General features: G+C 52.7%; 1 protein-coding gene across 2 annotated transcripts in view; it reads right to left on the bottom strand.

The window, feature by feature from the left end:
• The window catches only part of LOC121562294 (FERM, ARHGEF and pleckstrin domain-containing protein 1-like), a 189,069-nt gene that overhangs the window by 67,574 nt on the left and 95,470 nt on the right, over window positions 1-26,025 (bottom strand). The window contains exons 14-15 of one of the 2 annotated variants that reach the window (XM_045215187.1): window positions 21,592-21,842; window positions 14,377-14,466 (exon numbers count right to left, since the gene is read on the bottom strand). In XM_045215187.1, coding sequence (XP_045071122.1) covers window positions 14,377-14,466; window positions 21,592-21,842 — 341 coding nt within the window. The remainder of the gene's footprint in view (window positions 1-14,376; window positions 14,467-21,591; window positions 21,843-26,025) is intronic. The other variant, XM_045215186.1, reaches the window with a different exon arrangement.

Below are 26,025 nucleotides of genomic sequence, written 5' to 3'. Positions count from 1 at the left end.
GTATAGGTAGTGTAGCTGGGGGGTCTACAGGACACCAGCTGTATAGGTAGTGTAGCTGGGGGGGTCTACAGGACACCAGCTGTATAGGTAGTGTAGCTGGGGGTCTACAGGACACCAGCTGTATAGGTAGTGTAGCTGGGGGGGTCTACAGGACACCAGCTGTATAGGTAGTGTAGCTGGGGGTCTACAGGACACCAGCTGTATAGGTAGTGTAGCTGGGGGGGTCTACAGGACACCAGCTGTATAGGTAGTGTAGCTGGGGGGTCTACAGGACACCAGCTGTATAGGTAGTGTAGCTGGGGGGTCTACAGGACACCAGCTGTATAGGTAGTGTAGCTGGGGGGGTCTACAGGACACCAGCTGTATAGGTAGTGTAGCTGGGGGGTCTACAGGACACCAGCTGTATAGGTAGTGTAGCTGGGGGGTCTACAGGACACCAGCTGTATAGGTAGTGTAGCTGGGGGGTCTCACAGGACACCAGCTGTATAGGTAGTGTAGCTGGGGGTCTACAGGACACCAGCTGTATAGGTAGTGTAGCTGGGGGTCTACAGGACACCAGCTGTATAGGTAGTGTAGCTGGGGGGTCTACAGGACACCAGCTGTATAGGTAGTGTAGCTGGGGGTCTACAGGACACCAGCTGTATAGGTAGTGTAGCTGGGGGGTCTACAGGACACCAGCTGTATAGGTAGTGTAGCTGGGGGGTCTACAGGACACCAGCTGTATAGGTAGTGTAGCTGGGGGTCTACAGGACACCAGCTGTATAGGTAGTGTAGCTGGGGGGGTCTACAGGACACCAGCTGTATAGGTAGTGTAGCTGGGGGGTCTACAGGACACCAGCTGTATAGGTAGTGTAGCTGGGGGGTCTACAGGACACCAGCTGTATAGGTAGTGTAGCTGGGGGGTCTACAGGACACCAGCTGTATAGGTAGTGTAGCTGGGGGGGTCTACAGGACACCAGCTGTATAGGTAGTGTAGCTGGGGGGTCTACAGGACACCAGCTGTATAGGTAGTGTAGCTGGGGGTCTACAGGACACCAGCTGTATAGGTAGTGTAGCTGGGGGGTCTACAGGACAACCAGCTGTATAGGTAGTGTAGCTGGGGGGGTCTACAGGACACCAGCTGTATAGGTAGTGTAGCTGGGGGTCTACAGGACACCAGCTGTACAGGTAGTGAGCTGGGGGGGTCTACAGGACACCAGCTGTATAGGTAGTGTAGCTGGGGGGTCTACAGGACACCAGCTGTATAGGTAGTGTAGCTGGGGGGGTCTACAGGACACCAGCTGTATAGGTAGTGTAGCTGGGGGGTCTACAGGACACCAGCTGTATAGGTAGTGTAGCTGGGGGGGTCTACAGGACACCAGCTGTATAGGTAGTGTAGCTGGGGGTCTACAGGACACCAGCTGTATAGGTAGTGTAGCTGGGGGGGTCTACAGGACACCAGCTGTATAGGTAGTGTAGCTGGGGGGTCTACAGGACACCAGCTGTATAGGTAGTGTAGCTGGGGGGGTCTACAGGACACCAGCTGTATAGGTAGTGTAGCTGGGGGGTCTACAGGACACCAGCTGTATAGGTAGTGTAGCTGGGGGGTCTACAGGACACCAGCTGTATAGGTAGTGTAGCTGGGGGGGTCTACAGGACACCAGCTGTATAGGTAGTGTAGCTGGGGGTCTACAGGACACCAGCTGTATAGGTAGTGTAGCTGGGGGGTCTACAGGACACCAGCTGTATAGGTAGTGTAGCTGGGGGTCTACAGGACACCAGCTGTATAGGTAGTGTAGCTGGGGGGTCTACAGGACACCAGCTGTATAGGTAGTGTAGCTGGGGGTCTACAGGACACCAGCTGTATAGGTAGTGTAGCTGGGGGGGTCTACAGGACACCAGCTGTATAGGTAGTGTAGCTGGGGGGTCTACAGGACACCAGCTGTATAGGTAGTGTAGCTGGGGGGTCTACAGGACACCAGCTGTATAGGTAGTGTAGCTGGGGGGTCTACAGGACACCAGCTGTATAGGTAGTGTAGCTGGGGGGTCTACAGGACACCAGCTGTATAGGTAGTGTAGCTGGGGGGTCTACAGGACACCAGCTGTATAGGTAGTGTAGCTGGGGGTCTACAGGACACCAGCTGTATAGGTAGTGTAGCTGGGGGGGGTCTACAGGACACCAGCTGTATAGGTAGTGTAGCTGGGGGTCTACAGGACACCAGCTGTATAGGTAGTGTAGCTGGGGGGGTCTACAGGACACCAGCTGTATAGGTAGTGTAGCTGGGGGGGTCTACAGGACACCAGCTGTATAGGTAGTGTAGCTGGGGGGTCTACAGGACACCAGCTGTATAGGTAGTGTAGCTGGGGGGTCTACAGGACACCAGCTGTATAGGTAGTGTAGCTGGGGGTCTACAGGACACCAGCTGTATAGGTAGTGTAGCTGGGGGGTCTACAGGACACCAGCTGTATAGGTAGTGTAGCTGGGGGGTCTACAGGACACCAGCTGTATAGGTAGTGTAGCTGGGGGGGGTCTACAGGACACCAGCTGTATAGGTAGTGTAGCTGGGGGTCTACAGGACACCAGCTGTATAGGTAGTGTAGCTGGGGGGTCTACAGGACACCAGCTGTATAGGTAGTGTAGCTGGGGGGTCTACAGGACACCAGCTGTATAGGTAGTGTAGCTGGGGGGTCTACAGGACACCAGCTGTATAGGTAGTGTAGCTGGGGGTCTACAGGACACCAGCTGTATAGGTAGTGTAGCTGGGGGTCTACAGGACACCAGCTGTATAGGTAGTGTAGCTGGGGGGTCTACAGGACACCAGCTGTATAGGTAGTGTAGCTGGGGGGTCTACAGGACACCAGCTGTATAGGTAGTGTAGCTGGGGGGGGGTCTACAGGACACCAGCTGTATAGGTAGTGTAGCTGGGGGGTCTACAGGACACCAGCTGTATAGGTAGTGTAGCTGGGGGGTCTACAGGACACCAGCTGTATAGGTAGTGTAGCTGGGGGGGTCTACAGGACACCAGCTGTATAGGTAGTGTAGCTGGGGGTCTACAGGACACCAGCTGTATAGGTAGTGTAGCTGGGGGGGTCTACAGGACACCAGCTGTATAGGTAGTGTAGCTGGGGGGTCTACAGGACACCAGCTGTATAGGTAGTGTAGCTGGGGGGTCTACAGGACACCAGCTGTATAGGTAGTGTAGCTGGGGGGGTCTACAGGACACCAGCTGTATAGGTAGTGTAGCTGGGGGTCTACAGGACACCAGCTGTATAGGTAGTGTAGCTGGGGGGTCTACAGGACACCAGCTGTATAGGTAGTGTAGCTGGGGGTCTACAGGACACCAGCTGTATAGGTAGTGTAGCTGGGGGGTCTACAGGACACCAGCTGTATAGGTAGTGTAGCTGGGGGGTCTACAGGACACCAGCTGTATAGGTAGTGTAGCTGGGGGTCTACAGGACACCAGCTGTATAGGTAGTGTAGCTGGGGGGGTCTACAGGACACCAGCTGTATAGGTAGTGTAGCTGGGGGGTCTACAGGACACCAGCTGTATAGGTAGTGTAGCTGGGGGTCTACAGGACACCAGCTGTATAGGTAGTGTAGCTGGGGGGTCTACAGGACACCAGCTGTATAGGTAGTGTAGCTGGGGGGTCTACAGGACACCAGCTGTATAGGTAGTGTAGCTGGGGGGGTCTACAGGACACCAGCTGTATAGGTAGTGTAGCTGGGGGGTCTACAGGACACCAGCTGTATAGGTAGTGTAGCTGGGGGGGGTCTACAGGACACCAGCTGTATAGGTAGTGTAGCTGGGGGTCTACAGGACACCAGCTGTATAGGTAGTGTAGCTGGGGGGTCTACAGGACACCAGCTGTATAGGTAGTGTAGCTGGGGGGTCTACAGGACACCAGCTGTATAGGTAGTGTAGCTGGGGGGTCTACAGGACACCAGCTGTATAGGTAGTGTAGCTGGGGGGTCTACAGGACACCAGCTGTATAGGTAGTGTAGCTGGGGGTCTACAGGACACCAGCTGTATAGGTAGTGTAGCTGGGGGGTCTACAGGACACCAGCTGTATAGGTAGTGTAGCTGGGGGGTCTACAGGACACCAGCTGTATAGGTAGTGTAGCTGGGGGGTCTACAGGACACCAGCTGTATAGGTAGTGTAGCTGGGGGGGTCTACAGGACACCAGCTGTATAGGTAGTGTAGCTGGGGGTCTACAGGACACCAGCTGTATAGGTAGTGTAGCTGGGGGAGTCTACAGGACACCAGCTGTATAGGTAGTGTAGCTGGGGGTCTACAGGACACCAGCTGTATAGGTAGTGTAGCTGGGGGTCTACAGGACACCAGCTGTATAGGTAGTGTAGCTGGGGGGTCTACAGGACACCAGCTGTATAGGTAGTGTAGCTGGGGGGTCTACAGGACACCAGCTGTATAGGTAGTGTAGCTGGGGGGTCTACAGGACACCAGCTGTATAGGTAGTGTAGCTGGGGGTCTACAGGACACCAGCTGTATAGGTAGTGTAGCTGGGGGGTCTACAGGACACCAGCTGTATAGGTAGTGTAGCTGGGGGGTCTACAGGACACCAGCTGTATAGGTAGTGTAGCTGGGGGGTCTACAGGACACCAGCTGTATAGGTAGTGTAGCTGGGGGGGTCTACAGGACACCAGCTGTATAGGTAGTGTAGCTGGGGGGGTCTACAGGACACCAGCTGTATAGGTAGTGTAGCTGGGGGGTCTACAGGACACCAGCTGTATAGGTAGTGTAGCTGGGGGTCTACAGGACACCAGCTGTATAGGTAGTGTAGCTGGGGGGTCTACAGGACACCAGCTGTATAGGTAGTGTAGCTGGGGGGGTCTACAGGACACCAGCTGTATAGAGTAGTGTAGCTGGGGTCTACAGGACACCAGCTGTATAGGTAGTGTAGCTGGGGGTCTACAGGACACCAGCTGTATAGGTAGTGTAGCTGGGGGGTCTACAGGACACCAGCTGTATAGTAGTGTAGCTGGGGGGGTCTACAGGACACCATCTGTATAGGTAGTGTAGCTGGGGGGGTCTACAGGACACCAGCTGTATAGGTAGTGTAGCTGGGGGGTCTACAGGACACCAGCTGTATAGGTAGTGTAGCTGGGGGGGTCTACAGGACACCAGCTGTATAGGTAGTGTAGCTGGGGGGGTCTACAGGACACCAGCTGTATAGGTAGTGTAGCTGGGGGTCTACAGGACACCAGCTGTATAGGTAGTGTAGCTGGGGGTCTACAGGACACCAGCTGTATAGGTAGTGTAGCTGGGGGGTCTACAGGACACCAGCTGTATAGGTAGTGTAGCTGGGGGGTCTACAGGACACCAGCTGTATAGGTAGTGTAGCTGGGGGGGTCTACAGGACACCAGCTGTATAGGTAGTGTAGCTGGGGGGTCTACAGGACACCAGCTGTATAGGTAGTGTAGCTGGGGGGTCTACAGGACACCAGCTGTATAGGTAGTGTAGCTGGGGGGTCTACAGGACACCAGCTGTATAGGTAGTGTAGCTGGGGGGTCTACAGGACACCAGCTGTATAGGTAGTGTAGCTGGGGGGTCTACAGGACACCAGCTGTATAGGTAGTGTAGCTGGGGGGTCTACAGGGACACCAGCTGTATAGGTAGTGTAGCTGGGGGGTCTACAGGACACCAGCTGTATAGGTAGTGTAGCTGGGGGGGTCTACAGGACACCAGCTGTATAAGGTAGTGTAGCTGGGGGGGTCTACAGGACACCAGCTGTATAGGTAGTGTAGCTGGGGGGTCTACAGGACACCAGCTGTATAGGTAGTGTAGCTGGGGGGTCTACAGGACACCAGCTGTATAGGTAGTGTAGCTGGGGGTCTACAGGACACCAGCTGTATAGGTAGTGTAGCTGGGGGTCTACAGGACACCAGCTGTATAGGTAGTGTAGCTGGGGGGTCTACAGGACACCAGCTGTATAGGTAGTGTAGCTGGGGGTCTACAGGACACCAGCTGTATAGGTAGTGTAGCTGGGGGGTCTACAGGACACCAGCTGTATAGGTAGTGTAGCTGGGGGGGTCTACAGGACACCAGCTGTATAGGTAGTGTAGCTGGGGGGTCTACAGGACACCAGCTGTATAGGTAGTGTAGCTGGGGGTCTACAGGACACCAGCTGTATAGGTAGTGTAGCTGGGGGGTCTACAGGACACCAGCTGTATAGGTAGTGTAGCTGGGGGGTCTACAGGACACCAGCTGTATAGGTAGTGTAGCTGGGGGTCTACAGGACACCAGCTGTATAGGTAGTGTAGCTGGGGGTCTACAGGACACCAGCTGTATAGGTAGTGTAGCTGGGGGGTCTACAGGACACCAGCTGTATAGGTAGTGTAGCTGGGGGGTCTACAGGACACCAGCTGTATAGGTAGTGTAGCTGGGGGGGTCTACAGGACACCAGCTGTATAGGTAGTGTAGCTGGGGGGTCTACAGGACACCAGCTGTATAGGTAGTGTAGCTGGGGGGTCTACAGGACACCAGCTGTATAGGTAGTGTAGCTGGGGGGTCTACAGGACACCAGCTGTATAGGTAGTGTAGCTGGGGGTCTACAGGACACCAGCTGTATAGGTAGTGTAGCTGGGGGGTCTACAGGACACCAGCTGTATAGGTAGTGTAGCTGGGGGGGTCTACAGGACACCAGCTGTATAGGTAGTGTAGCTGGGGGGTCTACAGGACACCAGCTGTATAGGTAGTGTAGCTGGGGGTCTACAGGACACCAGCTGTATAGGTAGTGTAGCTGGGGGGTCTACAGGACACCAGCTGTATAGGTAGTGTAGCTGGGGGTCTACAGGACACCAGCTGTATAGGTAGTGTAGCTGGGGGGTCTACAGGACACCAGCTGTATAGGTAGTGTAGCTGGGGGGGTCTACAGGACACCAGCTGTATAGGTAGTGTAGCTGGGGGGTCTACAGGACACCAGCTGTATAGGTAGTGTAGCTGGGGGGTCTACAGGACACCAGCTGTATAGGTAGTGTAGCTGGGGGTCTACAGGACACCAGCTGTATAGGTAGTGTAGCTGGGGGTCTACAGGACACCAGCTGTATAGGTAGTGTAGCTGGGGGGGGTCTACAGGACACCAGCTGTATAGGTAGTGTAGCTGGGGGGTCTACAGGACACCAGCTGTATAGGTAGTGTAGCTGGGGGGTCTACAGGACACCAGCTGTATAGGTAGTGTAGCTGGGGGGGTCTACAGACACCAGCTGTATAGGTAGTGTAGCTGGGGGTCTACAGGACACCAGCTGTATAGGTAGTGTAGCTGGGGGTCTACAGGACACCAGCTGTATAGGTAGTGTAGCTGGGGGGTCTACAGGACACCAGCTGTATAGGTAGTGTAGCTGGGGGTCTACAGGACACCAGCTGTATAGGTAGTGTAGCTGGGGGGGTCTACAGGACACCAGCTGTATAGGTAGTGTAGCTGGGGGGGTCTACAGGACACCAGCTGTATAGGTAGTGTAGCTGGGGGGTCTACAGGACACCAGCTGTATAGGTAGTGTAGCTGGGGGGTCTACAGGACACCAGCTGTATAGGTAGTGTAGCTGGGGGGTCTACAGGACACCAGCTGTATAGGTAGTGTAGCTGGGGGGGTCTACAGGACACCAGCTGTATAGGTAGTGTAGCTGGGGGTCTACAGGACACCAGCTGTATAGGTAGTGTAGCTGGGGGGTCTACAGGACACCAGCTGTATAGGTAGTGTAGCTGGGGGGGTCTACAGGACACCAGCTGTATAGGTAGTGTAGCTGGGGGGTCTACAGGACACCAGCTGTATAGGTAGTGTAGCTGGGGGGTCTACAGGACACCAGCTGTATAGGTAGTGTAGCTGGGGGGTCTACAGGACACCAGCTGTATAGGTAGTGTAGCTGGGGGGGTCTACAGGACACCAGCTGTATAGGTAGTGTAGCTGGGGGGTCTACAGGACACCAGCTGTATAGGTAGTGTAGCTGGGGGTCTACAGGACACCAGCTGTATAGGTAGTGTAGCTGGGGGGGTCTACAGGACACCAGCTGTATAGGTAGTGTAGCTGGGGGGGTCTACAGGACACCAGCTGTATAGGTAGTGTAGCTGGGGGGTCTACAGGACACCAGCTGTATAGGTAGTGTAGCTGGGGGTCTACAGGACACCAGCTGTATAGGTAGTGTAGCTGGGGGGTCTACAGGACACCAGCTGTATAGGTAGTGTAGCTGGGGGTCTACAGGACACCAGCTGTATAGGTAGTGTAGCTGGGGGGTCTACAGGACACCAGCTGTATAGGTAGTGTAGCTGGGGGTCTACAGGACACCAGCTGTATAGGTAGTGTAGCTGGGGGGTCTACAGGACACCAGCTGTATAGGTAGTGTAGCTGGGGGGTCTACAGGACACCAGCTGTATAGGTAGTGTAGCTGGGGGTCTACAGGACACCAGCTGTATAGGTAGTGTAGCTGGGGGTCTACAGGACACCAGCTGTATAGGTAGTGTAGCTGGGGGGTCTACAGGACACCAGCTGTATAGGTAGTGTAGCTGGGGGGTCTACAGGACACCAGCTGTATAGGTAGTGTAGCTGGGGGGTCTACAGGACACCAGCTGTATAGGTAGTGTAGCTGGGGGGTCTACAGGACACCAGCTGTATAGGTAGTGTAGCTGGGGGTCTACAGGACACCAGCTGTATAGGTAGTGTAGCTGGGGGGTCTACAGGACACCAGCTGTATAGGTAGTGTAGCTGGGGGGTCTACAGGACACCAGCTGTATAGGTAGTGTAGCTGGGGGGTCTACAGGACACCAGCTGTATAGGTAGTGTAGCTGGGGGGGTCTACAGGACACCAGCTGTATAGGTAGTGTAGCTGGGGGGGGTCTACAGGACACCAGCTGTATAGGTAGTGTAGCTGGGGGTCTACAGGACACCAGCTGTATAGGTAGTGTAGCTGGGGGGTCTACAGGACACCAGCTGTATAGGTAGTGTAGCTGGGGGGTCTACAGGACACCAGCTGTATAGGTAGTGTAGCTGGGGGTCTACAGGACACCAGCTGTATAGGTAGTGTAGCTGGGGGTCTACAGGACACCAGCTGTATAGGTAGTGTAGCTGGGGGGTCTACAGGACACCAGCTGTATAGGTAGTGTAGCTGGGGGGTCTACAGGACACCAGCTGTATAGGTAGTGTAGCTGGGGGGTCTACAGGACACCAGCTGTATAGGTAGTGTAGCTGGGGGGTCTACAGGACACCAGCTGTATAGGTAGTGTAGCTGGGGGGTCTACAGGACACCAGCTGTACAGGTAGTGTAGCTGGGGGGGGTCTACAGGACACCAGCTGTATAGGTAGTGTAGCTGGGGGGGGGTCTACAGGACACCAGCTGTATAGGTAGTTAGCTGGGGGGTCTACAGGACACCAGCTGTATAGGTAGTGTAGCTGGGGGTCTACAGGACACCAGCTGTATAGGTAGTGTAGCTGGGGGTCTACAGGACACCAGCTGTATAGGTAGTGTAGCTGGGGGGTCTACAGGACACCAGCTGTATAGGTAGTGTAGCTGGGGGTCTACAGGACACCAGCTGTATAGGTAGTGTAGCTGGGGGGTCTACAGGACACCAGCTGTATAGGTAGTGTAGCTGGGGGGTCTACAGGACACCAGCTGTATAGGTAGTGTAGCTGGGGGGTCTACAGGACACCAGCTGTATAGGTAGTGTAGCTGGGGGGTCTACAGGACACCAGCTGTATAGGTAGTGTAGCTGGGGGGTCTACAGGACACCAGCTGTATAGGTAGTGTAGCTGGGGGGTCTACAGGACACCAGCTGTATAGGTAGTGTAGCTGGGGGGTCTACAGGACACCAGCTGTATAGGTAGTGTAGCTGAGGGGTCTACAGGACACCAGCTGTATAGGTAGTGTAGCTGGGGGGTCTACAGGACACCAGCTGTATAGGTAGTGTAGCTGGGGGGTCTACAGGACACCAGCTGTATAGAGTAGTGTAGCTGGGGGGTCTACAGGACACCAGCTGTATAGGTAGTGTAGCTGGGGGGTCTACAGGACACCAGCTGTATAGGTAGTGTAGCTGGGGGGTCTACAGGACACCAGCTGTATAGGTAGTGTAGCTGGGGGGGTCTACAGGACACCAGCTGTATAGGTAGTGTAGCTGGGGGGTCTACAGGACACCAGCTGTATAGGTAGTGTAGCTGGGGGGGGGTCTACAGGACACCAGCTGTATAGGTAGTGTAGCTGGGGGGTCTACAGGACACCAGCTGTATAGGTAGTGTAGCTGGGGGTCTACAGGACACCAGCTGTATAGGTAGTGTAGCTGGGGGGGGTCTACAGGACACCAGCTGTATAGGTAGTGTAGCTGGGGGGTCTACAGGACACCAGCTGTATAGGTAGTGTAGCTGGGGGGTCTACAGGACACCAGCTGTATAGGTAGTGTAGCTGGGGGTCTACAGGACACCAGCTGTATAGGTAGTGTAGCTGGGGGGTCTACAGGACACCAGCTGTATAGGTAGTGTAGCTGGGGGGTCTACAGGACACCAGCTGTATAGGTAGTGTAGCTGGGGGGTCTACAGGACACCAGCTGTATAGGTAGTGTAGCTGGGGGGGTCTACAGGACACCAGCTGTATAGGTAGTGTAGCTGGGGGTCTACAGGACACCAGCTGTATAGGTAGTGTAGCTGGGGGGGTCTACAGGACACCAGCTGTATAGGTAGTGTAGCTGGGGGTCTACAGGACACCAGCTGTATAGGTAGTGTAGCTGGGGGGTCTACAGGACACCAGCTGTATAGGTAGTGTAGCTGGGGGGGGGTCTACAGGACACCAGCTGTATAGGTAGTGTAGCTGGGGGTCTACAGGACACCAGCTGTATAGGTAGTGTAGCTGGGGGGGTCTTACAGGACACCAGCTGTATAGGTAGTGTAGCTGGGGGTCTACAGGACACCAGCTGTATAGGTAGTGTAGCTGGGGGTCTACAGGACACCAGCTGTATAGGTAGTGTAGCTGGGGGGGGTCTACAGGACACCAGCTGTATAGGTAGTGTAGCTGGGGGGGTCTACAGGACACCAGCTGTATAGGTAGTGTAGCTGGGGGGTCTACAGGACACCAGCTGTATAGGTAGTGTAGCTGGGGGTCTACAGGACACCAGCTGTATAGGTAGTGTAGCTGGGGGGTCTACAGGACACCAGCTGTATAGGTAGTGTAGCTGGGGGTCTACAGGACACCAGCTGTATAGGTAGTGTAGCTGGGGGGGTCTACAGGACACCAGCTGTATAGGTAGTGTAGCTGGGGGGTCTACAGGACACCAGCTGTATAGGTAGTGTAGCTGGGGGGTCTACAGGACACCAGCTGTATAGGTAGTGTAGCTGGGGTCTACAGGACACCAGCTGTATAGGTAGTGTAGCTGGGGGGTCTACAGGACACCAGCTGTATAGGTAGTGTAGCTGGGGGGTCTACAGGACACCAGCTGTATAGGTAGTGTAGCTGGGGGGGTCTACAGGACACCAGCTGTATAGGTAGTGTAGCTGGGGGGTCTACAGGACACCAGCTGTATAGGTAGTGTAGCTGGGGGGTCTACAGGACACCAGCTGTATAGGTAGTGTAGCTGGGGGGTCTACAGGACACCAGCTGTATAGGTAGTGTAGCTGGGGGGTCTACAGGACACCAGCTGTATAGGTAGTGTAGCTGGGGGGTCTACAGGACACCAGCTGTATAGGTAGTGTAGCTGGGGGGTCTACAGGACACCAGCTGTATAGGTAGTGTAGCTGGGGGGTCTACAGGACACCAGCTGTATAGGTAGTGTAGCTGGGGGGGTCTACAGGACACCAGCTGTATAGGTAGTGTAGCTGGGGGTCTACAGGACACCAGCTGTATAGGTAGTGTAGCTGGGGGGGTCTACAGGACACCAGCTGTATAGGTAGTGTAGCTGGGGGGTCTACAGGACACCAGCTGTATAGGTAGTGTAGCTGGGGGGTCTACAGGACACCAGCTGTATAGGTAGTGTAGCTGGGGGTCTACAGGACACCAGCTGTATAGGTAGTGTAGCTGGGGGGTCTACAGGACACCAGCTGTATAGGTAGTGTAGCTGGGGGGTCTACAGGACACCAGCTGTATAGGTAGTGTAGCTGGGGGTCTACAGGACACCAGCTGTATAGGTAGTGTAGCTGGGGGGGTCTACAGGACACCAGCTGTATAGGTAGTGTAGCTGGGGGTCTACAGGACACCAGCTGTATAGGTAGTGTAGCTGGGGGGTCTACAGGACACCAGCTGTATAGGTAGTGTAGCTGGGGGGGTCTACAGGACACCAGCTGTATAGGTAGTGTAGCTGGGGGTCTACAGGACACCAGCTGTATAGGTAGTGTAGCTGGGGGGTCTACAGGACACCAGCTGTATAGGTAGTGTAGCTGGGGGGTCTACAGGACACCAGCTGTATAGGTAGTGTAGCTGGGGGGTCTACAGGACACCAGCTGTATAGGTAGTGTAGCTGGGGGGGTCTACAGGACACCAGCTGTATAGGTAGTGTAGCTGGGGGGTCTACAGGACACCAGCTGTATAGGTAGTGTAGCTGGGGGGTCTACAGGACACCAGCTGTATAGGTAGTGTAGCTGGGGGTCTACAGGACACCAGCTGTATAGGTAGTGTAGCTGGGGGGTCTACAGGACACCAGCTGTATAGGTAGTGTAGCTGGGGGGGTCTACAGGACACCAGCTGTATAGGTAGTGTAGCTGGGGGGGTCTACAGGACACCAGCTGTATAGGTAGTGTAGCTGGGGGGTCTACAGGACACCAGCTGTATAGGTAGTGTAGCTGGGGGGGTCTACAGGACACCAGCTGTATAGGTAGTGTAGCTGGGGGGTCTACAGGACACCAGCTGTATAGGTAGTGTAGCTGGGGGTCTACAGGACACCAGCTGTATAGGTAGTGTAGCTGGGGGGTCTACAGGACACCAGCTGTATAGGTAGTGTAGCTGGGGGGTCTACAGGACACCAGCTGTATAGGTAGTGTAGCTGGGGGGTCTACAGGACACCAGCTGTATAGGTAGTGTAGCTGGGGGTCTACAGGACACCAGCTGTATAGGTAGTGTAGCTGGGGGGTCTACAGGACACCAGCTGTATAGGTAGTGTAGCTGGGGGGGTCTACAGGACACCAGCTGTATAGGTAGTGTAGCTGGGGGAGTCTACAGGACACCAGCTGTATAGGTAGTGTAGCTGGGGGGTCTACAGGACACCAGCTGTATAGGTAGTGTAGCTGGGGGGTCTACAGGACACCAGCTGTATAGGTAGTGTAGCTGGGGGGTCTACAGGACACCAGCTGTATAGGTAGTGTAGCTGGGGGGGGTCTACAGGACACCAGCTGTATAGGTAGTGTAGCTGGGGGGGGTCTACAGGACACCAGCTGTATAGGTAGTGTAGCTGGGGGGTCTACAGGACACCAGCTGTATAGGTAGTGTAGCTGGGGGGGTCTACAGGACACCAGCTGTATAGGTAGTGTAGCTGGGGGGGTCTACAGGACACCAGCTGTATAGGTAGTGTAGCTGGGGGGGTCTACAGGACACCAGCTGTATAGGTAGTGTAGCTGGGGGGGTCTACAGGACACCAGCTGTATAGGTAGTGTAGCTGGGGGGTCTACAGGACACCAGCTGTATAGGTAGTGTAGCTGGGAGGTCTACAGGACACCAGCTGTATAGGTAGTGTAGCTGGGGGTCTACAGGACACCAGCTGTATAGGTAGTGTAGCTGGGGGGTCTACAGGACACCAGCTGTATAGGTAGTGTAGCTGGGGGTCTACAGGACACCAGCTGTATAGGTAGTGTAGCTGGGGGGGGGGTCTACAGGACACCAGCTGTATAGGTAGTGTAGCTGGGGGGTCTACAGGACACCAGCTGTATAGGTAGTGTAGCTGGGGGTCTACAGGACACCAGCTGTATAGGTAGTGTAGCTGGGGGGTCTACAGGACACCAGCTGTATAGGTAGTGTAGCTGGGGGGGTCTACAGGACACCAGCTGTATAGGTAGTGTAGCTGGGGGGGTCTACTAGTCTTACCACGGTTATAACTAGTCTTACTATGGTTATAACTAATCTTACTATGGTTATAACTAGTCTTACTATGGTTATAACTAGTCTTACTATGGTTATAACTAGTCTTACTATGGTTATATCTAGTCTTACTATGGTTATAACTAGTCTTACCATGGTTATAACTAGTCTTACTATGGTTATTACTAGTTTTACTACGGTTATAACTAGTCTTACTACGGTTATAACTAGTCTTACTATGGTTATAACTAGTCTTACCACGGTTATAACTAGTCTTCCATGGTTATAACTAGTCTTACCACGGTTATAACTAGTCTTCCATGGTTATAACTAGTCTTACCACGGTTATAACTAGTCTTCCATGGTTATAACTAGTCTTACCACGTTTATAACTAGTCTTACCACGGTAATAACCGCCAGGTCCTTCTGGAAGGTTCTCTCTGTGGTGAGAAGCTCCTTGGCGATGAAGTAGGCCTTGTCAGTCGGGAACTTCTGGAAGAAAGAGAGAGAAAATGTTAGAGAGAGCAAGAGTCCAACGCAACATTAATACCCTCAAACACCAAGATGGAGTAAACAACATATTAGCCTTTCCTGTATTTTCTTTCAATCCAAGCATATATCCCGCTTCAGCTAACCGTCGTAAAATCTCATTAGAAATGAGGTGTTTTTGGTGTGACAGTTATATGCCTACTATGATATGCTATTACTAGACCCCTGGTTGTATGGTCTACTGGCAGCTTTACTTCCAGAAGAGGACATTTCCAGACAAGGTTGAGCTTATTTCTGCCAGCCTGTTCTGCCCACCCATCTTCAGCTGCCACTGCTCCTTACAGACTATCCCCAGCCTGGTAAAGAGGGATACCACTGCTCTGTGGTCCATATAGGGTTAGTATATATATATATATTATAGGGTGGTATTTAGGTTGTGTAATCTGGTCTGGGGCTTCTGGGCATCATGTGACTGACTACTGTCCTCTGGGGGCTCCTAAATACCACCCATAAAGAAAGCGCCAGAACTGTGCAGTCAAGAAGATAACCTTTGTGTCCGTTTCATTGTATTACTACAGGTATGTAATAGCACGTTTAAACTTTCTAATGTCGAAAGAACATGTCATACCATGTTTGGTAACACATCCGTTAAGGTATTATCACGTTTGGTAAAGGTTTGATGTGTTAGTTTTGTGTCAAACCGAGTAAGTGAAAGAACGTGATAAAAACTATTTTACAAGTCACATAGCTAGAGATTTTTCGTTTGTCTGAGTGAATGTACATAATTTTCTAATTTTAGTTTAATAAATAATCAATTTATTTGAGATTACCGAGTTCGTTTAGCAAATTATTACTTTTGTGTAAAATTCCCATGCTGGTAAAATGGCGGCTACTCTCGGTCAGCGTCGACGGACTTAAGTGAGGACAGTGCGGGTGCATCAGAGAGACAATTTCACGGTCGCACTACTGTTTTGAAGCTGAATGTAATGATTATCAGTTTTTTACATGTGTACTAATATTCAGACACATTCACTAGTTGCTGTCTTTATAAATAAATGTTGCTATGGTGTGAACAGGAAATACAATTGTTTTTTGATTGAAGTAATACAGTGAAGACAAGGTTCTTCAGGAAATTAGCACACAGTGCTGTCTAAAACAAACTGTAACCTTGTACTAAATGGATTTTGAGTCATGTATGCATTTATCTACTATAGGTTACTGTAGTAGCTAAATACAATATACTTATGCTAGCTAGCCAACGTTTAATTATTGCTGCGTTATGAAAGGAACTAGACACGGACACGAATGATCTGTTTAGTGTGTTAACACACTATTGGTAGTCTGTTGTAACCAAGTATTGGTGCTAAACTGTGTGTTATTGGATGCTAGCATGCTAGTTAGCTATGGTGTCATAGTTAGGCATCGTGGGCTGTTGTGGGTAGTTACTGTAGGTTGGCATTGTCTTCGGTGTAGCACGAAGCTAGCTAGCTAGCCAGCCGTTTTTCGAACAGAGTCAACACAGTAGCCATTGTGTGCTGTACTGTGGCAGCTAAATACAATATATTTGTGCTAAGCTAGCCAACGTTTAATTATTGCTGCGTTATGAAAGGAACTAGACACGGACACGAATTATCTGCTTAGTGTGTTAACACACTATTGGTGGTTTGTTGTGACCAAGTGTTGGTGCTAAACTGTGTGTTATTGGATGCTAGCATGCTAGTTAGCTATGGTGTCATAGTTAGCTAGCTGAATAAAGTGGGTTGAGTCTACTCCTTTAAACATTGAACCGCTGTGGTTCACAACAATTCTGATTTCTAAAGGTGGAAGTTGGGAGAGTTTTTTGCTCGGGTGGTTCAGTGAAACAATTATAGTTTCTGAGGTGGAAGTTTTGGTGAGGGAGGCCCTGCTCTCTCCTCTTCCAGATGTTTAGTTCATTTCATTCCGATCTCCTCTGCATTATTGTAGCCATTTGCTACAGCCTGTCAACTATGCCTCTGCCTATCCCTGTTCTCTCCTCTCCGCACAGGCTACACAAACGCCTCACACTGCGTGGCTGCTGCCTCTCTAACCTGGTGGTCCCTGCACGCACCCCACACCTGGAGTTCCAGGTCTCAGGCAGCCTCTGGAACTGCCGTTCTGCTGCCAACAAAGCTGACTTCATCCCAGCCTATGCTAACCTCCAGTCCCTCGACTTCCTGGCGCTGACGGAAACATGGATTACCACTGAAAACACTGCTACTCCTACTGCTCTCTCCTCGTCTGACCATGTGTTCTCGCATACCCCAAGAGCATCTGGTCAGAGGGGTGGTGGCACAGGAATCCTCATCTCTCCCAAGTGGACATTCTCAATTTTTCCCCTGACCCACCTGTCTATCTCCTCATTTGAATTCCATGCTGTCACAGTCACTAGCCCATTTAAGCTTAATATCCTTGTCATCTATCGCCCTCCAGGTTCCCTTGGAGAGTTCATCAATGAGCTTGATGCCTTGATAAGTTCCTTCCCTGAGGATGGCTCACCCCTCACAGTTTTGGGGGATTTCAACCTCCCTATGTCCACATTTGACTCATTTCTCTCTGCCTCCTTCTTTCCACTCCTCTCCTCTTTGACCTCACCCTCTCACCGTCCCCCCTACTCACAAGGCAGGCAATACGCTTGACCTCATCTTTACTAGATGCTGCTCTTCTACTAATCTCACTGCAACTCCCCTCCATGTCTCCGACCACTACTTTGTTTCCTTTTCTCTCTCGCTCTCCTCCAACACTACTCACTCTGCCCCTACACAGATGGTAATGCGCCGCCGCAACCTTCGCTCTCTCTCTCCCACTACTCTCTCCTCTTCCATCCTATCATCTCTTCCCTCTGCTCAATCATTCTCCCTCCAATCTCCTGATTCTGCCTCCTCAACCCTCCTCTCCTCCCTTTCTGCATCCTTTGACTCTCTGTGTCCCCTATCCTCCCGGCCGGCTCGGTCCTCCCCTCCAGCTCCGTGGCTCGATGACTCATTGCGAGCTCACAGAACAGAGCTCCGGGCAGCGGAGCGGAAATGGAAGAAAACTAAACTCCCTGCCGACCTGGCATCTTTTCCTCCCTCCTCTCTACATTTTCTTCATCTGTTTCTGCTGCTAAGGCCACTTTCTACCACTCTAAATTCCAAGCATCTGCCTCTAACCCTAGGAAGCTCTTTGCCACATTTTCCTCCCCTCCTGAATCCCCCCCTCTCTCTCTGTGGATGACTTCGTCAACCACTTTGAAAAAGAAGGTTGACGACATCCGATCCTCGTTTGTTAAGTCTACAATGACACTGCTGGTCCTACTCACACTGCCCTACCCTATGCTTTGACTTCTTTCTCCCCTCTCTCTCCAGATAAAATCCTGCGACTTGTGACTGCAGGCCGCCCAACAACCTGCCCGCTTGACCCCATCCCCTCCTCTCTCTTCTCCAGACCATCTCCGGTGACCTTCTCCCCTACCTCACCTCGCTGATCAACTCATCCTTGACCGCTGGCCATGTCCCTTCCGTCTTCAAGAGAGCGAGAGTTGCTCCCCTTCTCAAAAAAACAACACTCGATCCCACTGATGTCAACAACTACAGACCAGTATCCCTTCTTTCTTTTCTTTCCAAAACTATTGAGCGTGCCGTCTTTAGCCAACTCTCTTGCTATCTCTCTCAGAATGACCTTCTTGATCCAAACCAGTCAGGTTTCAGGACTGGTCATTCAACTGAGACTGCTCTTCTCTGTGTCACGGAGGCTCTCCGCACTGCTAAAGCTAACTCTCTCTCCTCTGCTCTTGTCCTTCTAGACCTGTCTGCTGCCTTTGATACTGTGAACCATCAGATCCTCCTCTCCACCCTCTCCGAGCTGGGCATCTCCGGCGCGGCTCACTCCTGGATTGCGTCCTACCTGACCGGTCGCTCCTACCAAGTGGCGTGGCGAGAAGCTGTCTCCGCACCACGTGCTCTCACCACTGGTGTCCCCCAGGGCTCAGTTCTAGGCCCTCTCCTTTTCTCCCTATACACCAAGTCACTTGGCTCTGTCATATCCTCACATGGCCTCTCCTATCATTGCTACGCTGACGATACACAACTAATCTTCTCCTTTCCCCCTTCTGATAACCAGGTGGCGAATCGCATCTCTGCATGTCTGGCAGACATATCAGTATGGATGACGGATCACCACCTCAAGCTGAACCCTGGCAAGACGGAGCTGCTCTTCCTCCCGGGGAAGGACTGCCCGTTCCATGATCTCGCCATCACGGTTGACAACTCCGTTGTGTCCTCCTCCCAGAGTGCGAAGAGTCTTGGCGTGACCCTGGACAACACCCTGTCATTCTCCGCTAACATCAAGGCGGTGACCCGCTCCTGCAGGTTCATGCTCTACAACATTCGGAGAGTACGACCCTGCCTTACACAGGAAGCGGCACAGGTCCTAATCCAGGCACTTGTCATCTCCCGTCTGGATTACTGCAACTCGCTGTTGGCTGGCCTCCCTGCCTGTGCCATTAAACCCCTACAACTCATCCAGAACGCCGCAGCCCGTCTGGTGTTCAACCTTCCCAAGTTCTCTCACGTCACCCCCCTCCTCCGCACACTCCACTGGCTTCCAGTTGAAGCTCGCATCCGTTACAAGACCATGGTGCTTGCCTATGGAGCAGTGAGGGGAACGGCACCTCTGTACCTTCGGGCTCTGATCAGTCCCTACACCCAAACGAGGGCATTGCGTTCATCCACCTCTGGCTTGCTGGCTCCCTTCTTCTGCGGAAGCATAGTTACCGCTCAGCCCAGTCAAAACTGTTCGCTGCTCTGGCACCCCAATGGTGGAACAAGCTCCCTCACGACGCCAGGACAGCGGAGTCACTCACCACCTTCCGGAGACATTTGAAACCCCACCTCTTTAAGGAATACCTGGGATAGGATAAAGTAATCCTTCCCCCCAAAAAATTGTAAAGTGGTTATCCCACTGGCTATAGGGTGAATGCACCAATTTGTGAGTCGCTCTGGATAAGAGCGTCTGCTAAATGACGAAATGTGCCCTTGAGCAAGGCACTCCTATTCTCCTAGTCGCTTGGATAAGAGCGTCTGCTAAATGACTAAAATGTAAATGTAAAATGTAGACTAACAAAGTAGAGCAGTACTGTCCTCTGGAGGCTCCTAGACTAACAAAGTAGAGCAGTACTGTCCTCTGGAGGCTCCTAGATACCCCCTAACAAAGTAGAGCAGTACTGTCCTCTGGGGGCTCCTAGACTAACAAAGTAGAGCAGTACTGTCCTCTGGAGGCTCCTAGACCCCCTAACAAAGTAGAGCAGTACTGTCCTCTGGAGGCTCCTAGACTAACAAAGTAGAGCAGTACTGTCCTCTGGAGGCTCCTAGACTAACAAAGTAGAGCAGTACTGTCCTCTGGGGGCTCCTAGACTAACAAAGTAGAGCAGTACTGTCCTCTGGAGGCTCCTAGACTAACAAAGTAGAGCAGTACTGTCCTCTGGGGGCTCCTAGACTAACAAAGTAGAGCAGTACTGTCCTCTGGAGGCTCCTAGACTAACAAAGTAGAGCAGTACTGTCCTCTGGAGGCTCCTAGACTAACAAAGTAGAGCAGTACTGTCCTCTGGAGGCTCCTAGACTAACAAAGTAGAGCAGTACTGTCCTCTGGGGGCTCCTAGACTAACAAAGTAGAGCAGTACTGTCCTCTGGGGGCTCCTAGATACCCCCTAACAAAGTAGAGCAGTACTGTCCTCTGGGGGCTCCTAGACTAACAAAGTAGAGCAGTACTGTCCTCTGGGGGCTCCTAGACTAACAAAGTAGAGCAGTACTGTCCTCTGGGGGCTCCTAGACTAACAAAGTAGAGCAGTACTGTCCTCTGGGGGCTCCTAGACTAACAAAGTAGAGCAGTACTGTCCTCTGGAGGCTCCTAGACTAACAAAGTAGAGCAGTACTGTCCTCTGGAGGCTCCTAGACTAACAAAGTAGAGCAGTACTGTCCTCTGGAGGCTCCTAGACTAACAAAGTAGAGCAGTACTGTCCTCTGGAGGCTCCTAGACTAACAAAGTAGAGCAGTACTGTCCTCTGGAGGCTCCTAGACTAACAAAGTAGAGCAGTACTGTCCTCTGGAGGCTCCTAGACTAACAAAGTAGAGCAGTACTGTCCTCTGGAGGCTCCTAGACTAACAAAGTAGAGCAGTACTGTCCTCTGGGGGGCTCCTAGACTAACAAAGTAGAGCAGTACTGTCCTCTGGAGGCTCCTAGACTAACAAAGTAGAGCAGTACTGTCCTCTGGGGGCTCCTAGACTAACAAAGTAGAGCAGTACTGTCCTCTGGAGGCTCCTAGACTAACAAAGTAGAGCAGTACTGTCCTCTGGGGGCTCCTAGACTAACAAAGTAGAGCAGTACTGTCCTCTGGGGGCTCCTAGACTAACAAAGTAGAGCAGTACTGTCCTCTGGGGGCTCCTAGACTAACAAAGTAGAGCAGTACTGTCCTCTGGGGGCTCCTAGACTAACAAAGTAGAGCAGTACTGTCCTCTGGAGGCTCCTAGACTAACAAAGTAGAGCAGTACTGTCCTCTGGAGGCTCCTAGACTAACAAAGTAGAGCAGTACTGTCCTCTGGGGGCTCCTACACTAACAAAGTAGAGCAGTACTGTCCTCTGGGGGCTCCTAGACTAACAAAGTAGAGCAGTACTGTCCTCTGGGGGCTCCTAGACTAACAAAGTAGAGCAGTACTGTCCTCTGGGGGCTCCTAGACTAACAAAGTAGAGCAGTACTGTCCTCTGGGGGCTCCTAGACTAACAAAGTAGAGCAGTACTGTCCTCTGGGGGCTCCTAGACTAACAAAGTAGAGCAGTACTGTCCTCTGGGGGCTCCTAGACTAACAAAGTAGAGCAGTACTGTCCTCTGGAGGCTCCTAGACTAACAAAGTAGAGCAGTACTGTCCTCTGTCCTCTAGACTGCATCGCTCTCTCAAGAGTATGGGGACATGTCCTGTATCTTAGATGCCCACCCTCCCTCCCTCCCTCTCCCTCCCTCCCTCCCTCCCACCCCTCTCTCCCACCCTCCTCGACCCTCCCTCCCTCTCCCTCCCCCACCCTCCCTCTCTCCCTCCCCCACCCTCCCCCACCCTCCCTCTCTCCCTGAAAGACAAACCTTCCTCCGAATCTCGTCCTCGTCATCCGTGCGGACGTAGCCACCGTCGGTGAGCAGGGGGGATGTGAGGGGGGAGGAATGGGCGTTGATGGGCGAGGGCTGGTGTCCGTTGGGGCTCTGACCCGGGCCGAGGGGAAAGTCTTTCTGCCCGTTCACCACCACTGGAGGGCTGGCCAAGGGGCAGTCAGAGACCACCACTGGAGGGCTGGCCAAGGGGCAGTCAGAGAGATCAGAGCTGCCTGAGACCACACCTGGAGGAAAGGAGGGGACAGGAGCGAGTCAGAGCTGCATTCAACCTATCAAAACACTCCTCACTTGAAGTGTACTGCCATTACGTCTGACTGAAGCTTTTCAGTCCGGACAAACATTATCATCACGCAGCCAAAATGGCAATAAACTTCAAGTAAAGAACAATCTTAAGAGGAAATAAAGGTTGAAAAGGTTCAATGTAAAGTGTGGAGTCGTGTTCAATGGTAGAGATAGGAGCTACTACACTGATGGTAGAGATAGGAGCTACTACACTGATGGTAGAGATAGGAGCTACTACACTGATGGTAGAGATAGGAGCTACTACACTGATGGTAGAGATAGGAGCTACTACACTGATGGTAGAGATAGGAGCTACTACACTGATGGTAGAGATAGGAGCTACTACACTGATGGTAGAGATAGGAGCTACTACACTGATGGTAGAGATAGGAGCTACTACACTGATGGTAGAGATAGGAGCTACTACACTGATGGTAGAGATAGGAGCTACTACACTGATGGTAGAGATAGGAGCTACTACACTGATGGTAGAGATAGGAGCTACTACACTGATGGTAGAGATAGGAGCTACTACACTGATGGTAGAGATAGGAGCTACTACACTGATGGTAGAGATAGGAGCTACTACACTGTTGTTATCCCTGGAGACAATCCACTTCTGGTGACTCACACTGAACAAGGCAAGGAGGAATGGTCCTCCCTGCGTGGAGTTTATGTTCATTTATATTTACGAGTAAAGTATGTTGTCTACTAGCTCAGGGTCCTGCGCCTGACTCCGTCCGCTACACCCTGACGCCTGACTCCGTCCTACCGCTACACACTGACGCCTGACAGAAACACGCACCACAAATGGAGTCAGCAGGTACTTTCATTCCTTCCGGAACAGTGGAGGAACGCGTCCAAAAGCAAGCGACCATGATACAGACTCTCGGCACAGCCATGGATCGCGCGTTGAACAACATGGAGCGATGGGAGAGAGGGGTTTTTCCCTACACCTCCTTCAACTACAGTGTGTCCGCCCTCATCTCCTGTCTGTCGGGGAGAGCGCTCGAGTGGGCCAACGCAGAGTGGGGAGGAATAGACGCGGCGTCGGTGCGCTATGAAGATTTCACCCGCCGCTTCCGGGCGGTATTCGATCATCCACCGGAGGGGAGAGCGGCGGGGGAACGTCTGTTCCACCTCAGACAGGGGATGAGGAGCGCTCAGGACTTCAGGACCTTGGCTGCCAGCGCGGGATGGAATGAGAGGGCCCTGATTGACCACTACCGATGCAGCCTACGGGAGGACGTTCGTCGGGAGCTGGCCTGCAGGGACACCACCCTTAACCTGGACCAGCTGGTGAATTTATCTATACGGCTGGATAACCTGTTGGCCACCCGCGGACGTCCGGATCGGGGTCCGTCCATTCCATCCTCCAGCACCTCCGACCCTACACCGATGGAGCTCGGAGGTGCTGCTCTCAGGGAGACCGGAAGGAGGGCCGTCTCCGGCACCAACTGTGGCCGCAGAGGACACGCTGCTGGTCGGTGCTGGGGAGGGTCCCCAGGGAGTCGAGGCAGCAGGCAGAGCACTGGTGGACCTTCCCAGGTGAGTAGGCACCCGACTCACCCAGAGCTCCCTGTTGCAGCAGGCAGAGCACTGGTGGACCATCCCAGGTGAGGAGGCACCCGACTCACCCAGAGCTCCCTGTTGCAGCAGGCAGAGCACTGGTGGACCGTCCCAGGTGAGTAGGCACCCGACTCACCCAGAGCTCCCTGTTGCAGCAGGCAGAGCACTGGAGGACCGTCCCAGGTGAGGAGGCACCCGACTCACCCAGAGCTCCCTGTTGCAGCAGGCAGAGCACTGGTGGACCATCCCAGGTGAGGAGGCACCCGACTCACCCAGAGCTCCCTGTTGCAGCAGGCAGAGCACTGGAGGACCGTCCCAGGTGAGGAGGCACCCGACTCACCCAGAGCTCCCTGTTGCGCACATGTGTATTGACATCGAATTTCCTGAGTTTTCCCCGCATTCGGCGCTCGTAGATTCAGGCGCAGCTGGGAACTTTATTGATCGTATGTTTCCCTGTAGATTAGGGATTCCTATTGTGCCAGTTGATGTGCCCTTCCCTGTACACGCCTTAGATAGTCGCCCTTTAGGGTCAGGCCTGATTAGGGAGGTCACAGCTCCACTCTGGATGAAAACGCAGGAGGGTCATGAGGAGAGAATTAGTCTCTTTCTGATCGATTCTCCTGCGTTCCCAGTGGTGTTGGGGCTTCCCTGGTTAACCTCTCATGACCCCAGGATTCCATGGCAACAGAGGGCTCTCAAGGGATGGTCACGTCAGTGCTCAGGGAGGTGTGTAGGTGTTTCCATAGGGGCAACTACGGTGGAAAGTCCAAACCAGGTCTCCACTATGCACATTCCCCCTGAATATGCCGATTTGGCTCTCGCCTTCTGTAAGAAGAAGGCGACTCAATTACCACCCCATCGACAGGGGGATTGTGCAATAAATCTCCAAGTAGGCGCTGCACTTCCCCGGAGTCACGTGTATCCTCTGTCACAGGAAGAGACGGCTGCTATGGAAACATATGTCTCCGAATCTCTGGGACAGGGATACATTCGGCCTTCCACTTCCCCTGCCTCCTCGAGTTTATTTTTTGTGAAGAAGAAGGATGGAGGTTTACGCCCGTGCATTGACTACCGTGGGCTAAATCAGATCACTGTTAAGTACAGTTATCCACTACCTCTCATTGCTAGTGTGACGGAGTCATTGCACGGGGCGCGCTTCTTCACCAAATTGGATCTCAGGAGCGCGTACAACCTGGTGCGTATCCGGGAGGGGGACGAGTGGGAGACGGCATTCAGTACCACCTCTGGGCACTATGAGTACCTCGTCATGCCGTACGGGTTGATGAATGCTCCCTCAGTCTTCCAATCCTTTGTTGATGAGATTTTCAGGGACCTGCACGGACAGGGTGTAGTGGTGTATATTGATGACATTGTCATATACTCCGCTACACGAGCCGAGCATGTGTCCCTGGTGCGTAAAGTGCTTGGACGACTGTTGGAACATGACCTGTACGTCAAGGCGGAGAACTGTCTGTTCTTTCAACAGTCCATCTCCTTCCTAGGGTACCACCTGTCCGCGTCAGGGGTGGAGATGGAGAATGACCACATTTCGGCCGTGCGTAATTGGCCGACTCCAACCACGGTTAAGGAGGTGCAGCGATTCTTGGGGTTTGCCAACTATTACTGGAGGTTTATCCAGGGCTTTGGTCAGGTAGCGGCTCCCATTACCTCCTTGCTGAAGGGGGGGACCGGTGCGACTGCAGTGGTCAGCTGAGTACTGTCACGGATTCAGCCGAGGCTGCCCCTCCTCCTTGCTCGGGCAGGTTTCGGCGTTCGTCGTCACCGGAGTACTAGCTGCCACCGATCGATGTTTCTGTGTTCTACTTGTTTTGTCTTCATTGTACACACCTGGTTCCCATTATGTCTATGATTTGTTCCCTATTTAACCCTCTGGCTCCCACTGTGTTGTGTGCCTGTTTGTTCTATGTTTGGTGTTATCGACTGGTGAGCGGGATTTGTCCTCCCTGCGTGGAGATTATGTTCATTTATATTTACGAGTAAAGTACGTTGTCTACTAGCTCTGGGTCCTGCGCCTGACTCCGTCCGCTACACACCGACGCCTGACAATGTCTCAGTTCTGTTTCATTCAGTCTTTCTTCCTCTCTATACACGACCTCTGCCATTGTGTTTCTGTGCTCTGATGATCTGACGACCGAAGGCTCAGCCAAAATAAATAGAAAATTGTGCATTCGTCCTGAGTGTGTGGAGACTCCTTGTGATGTCAGTACTACCCTTTATCTAACCCTAACCCATTCATCCTGAGTGTGTGGAGACTCCTTGTGATTTCAGTACTACCCTTTATCTAACCCTAACCCATTCATCCTGAGTGTGTGGAGACTCCTTGTGATTTCAGTACTACCCTTTATCTAACCCTAACCCTAACCCATTCATCCTGAGTGTGTGGAGACTCCTTGTGATGTCAGTACTACCCTTTATCTAACCCTAACCCTAACCCATTCATCCTGAGTGTGTGGAGACTCCTTGTGATGTCAGTACTACCCTTTATCTAACCCTAACCCTAACCCATTCATCCTGAGTGTGTGGAGACTCCTTGTG

The sequence above is a fragment of the Coregonus clupeaformis genome, unplaced genomic scaffold, assembly GCF_020615455.1.
Source record: "Coregonus clupeaformis isolate EN_2021a unplaced genomic scaffold, ASM2061545v1 scaf0388, whole genome shotgun sequence".
Taxonomy (NCBI): domain Eukaryota; kingdom Metazoa; phylum Chordata; class Actinopteri; order Salmoniformes; family Salmonidae; genus Coregonus; species Coregonus clupeaformis.
Note: the sequence above shows the minus strand (reverse complement) of the source record. Positions and strands in the feature narration are given on the sequence as shown.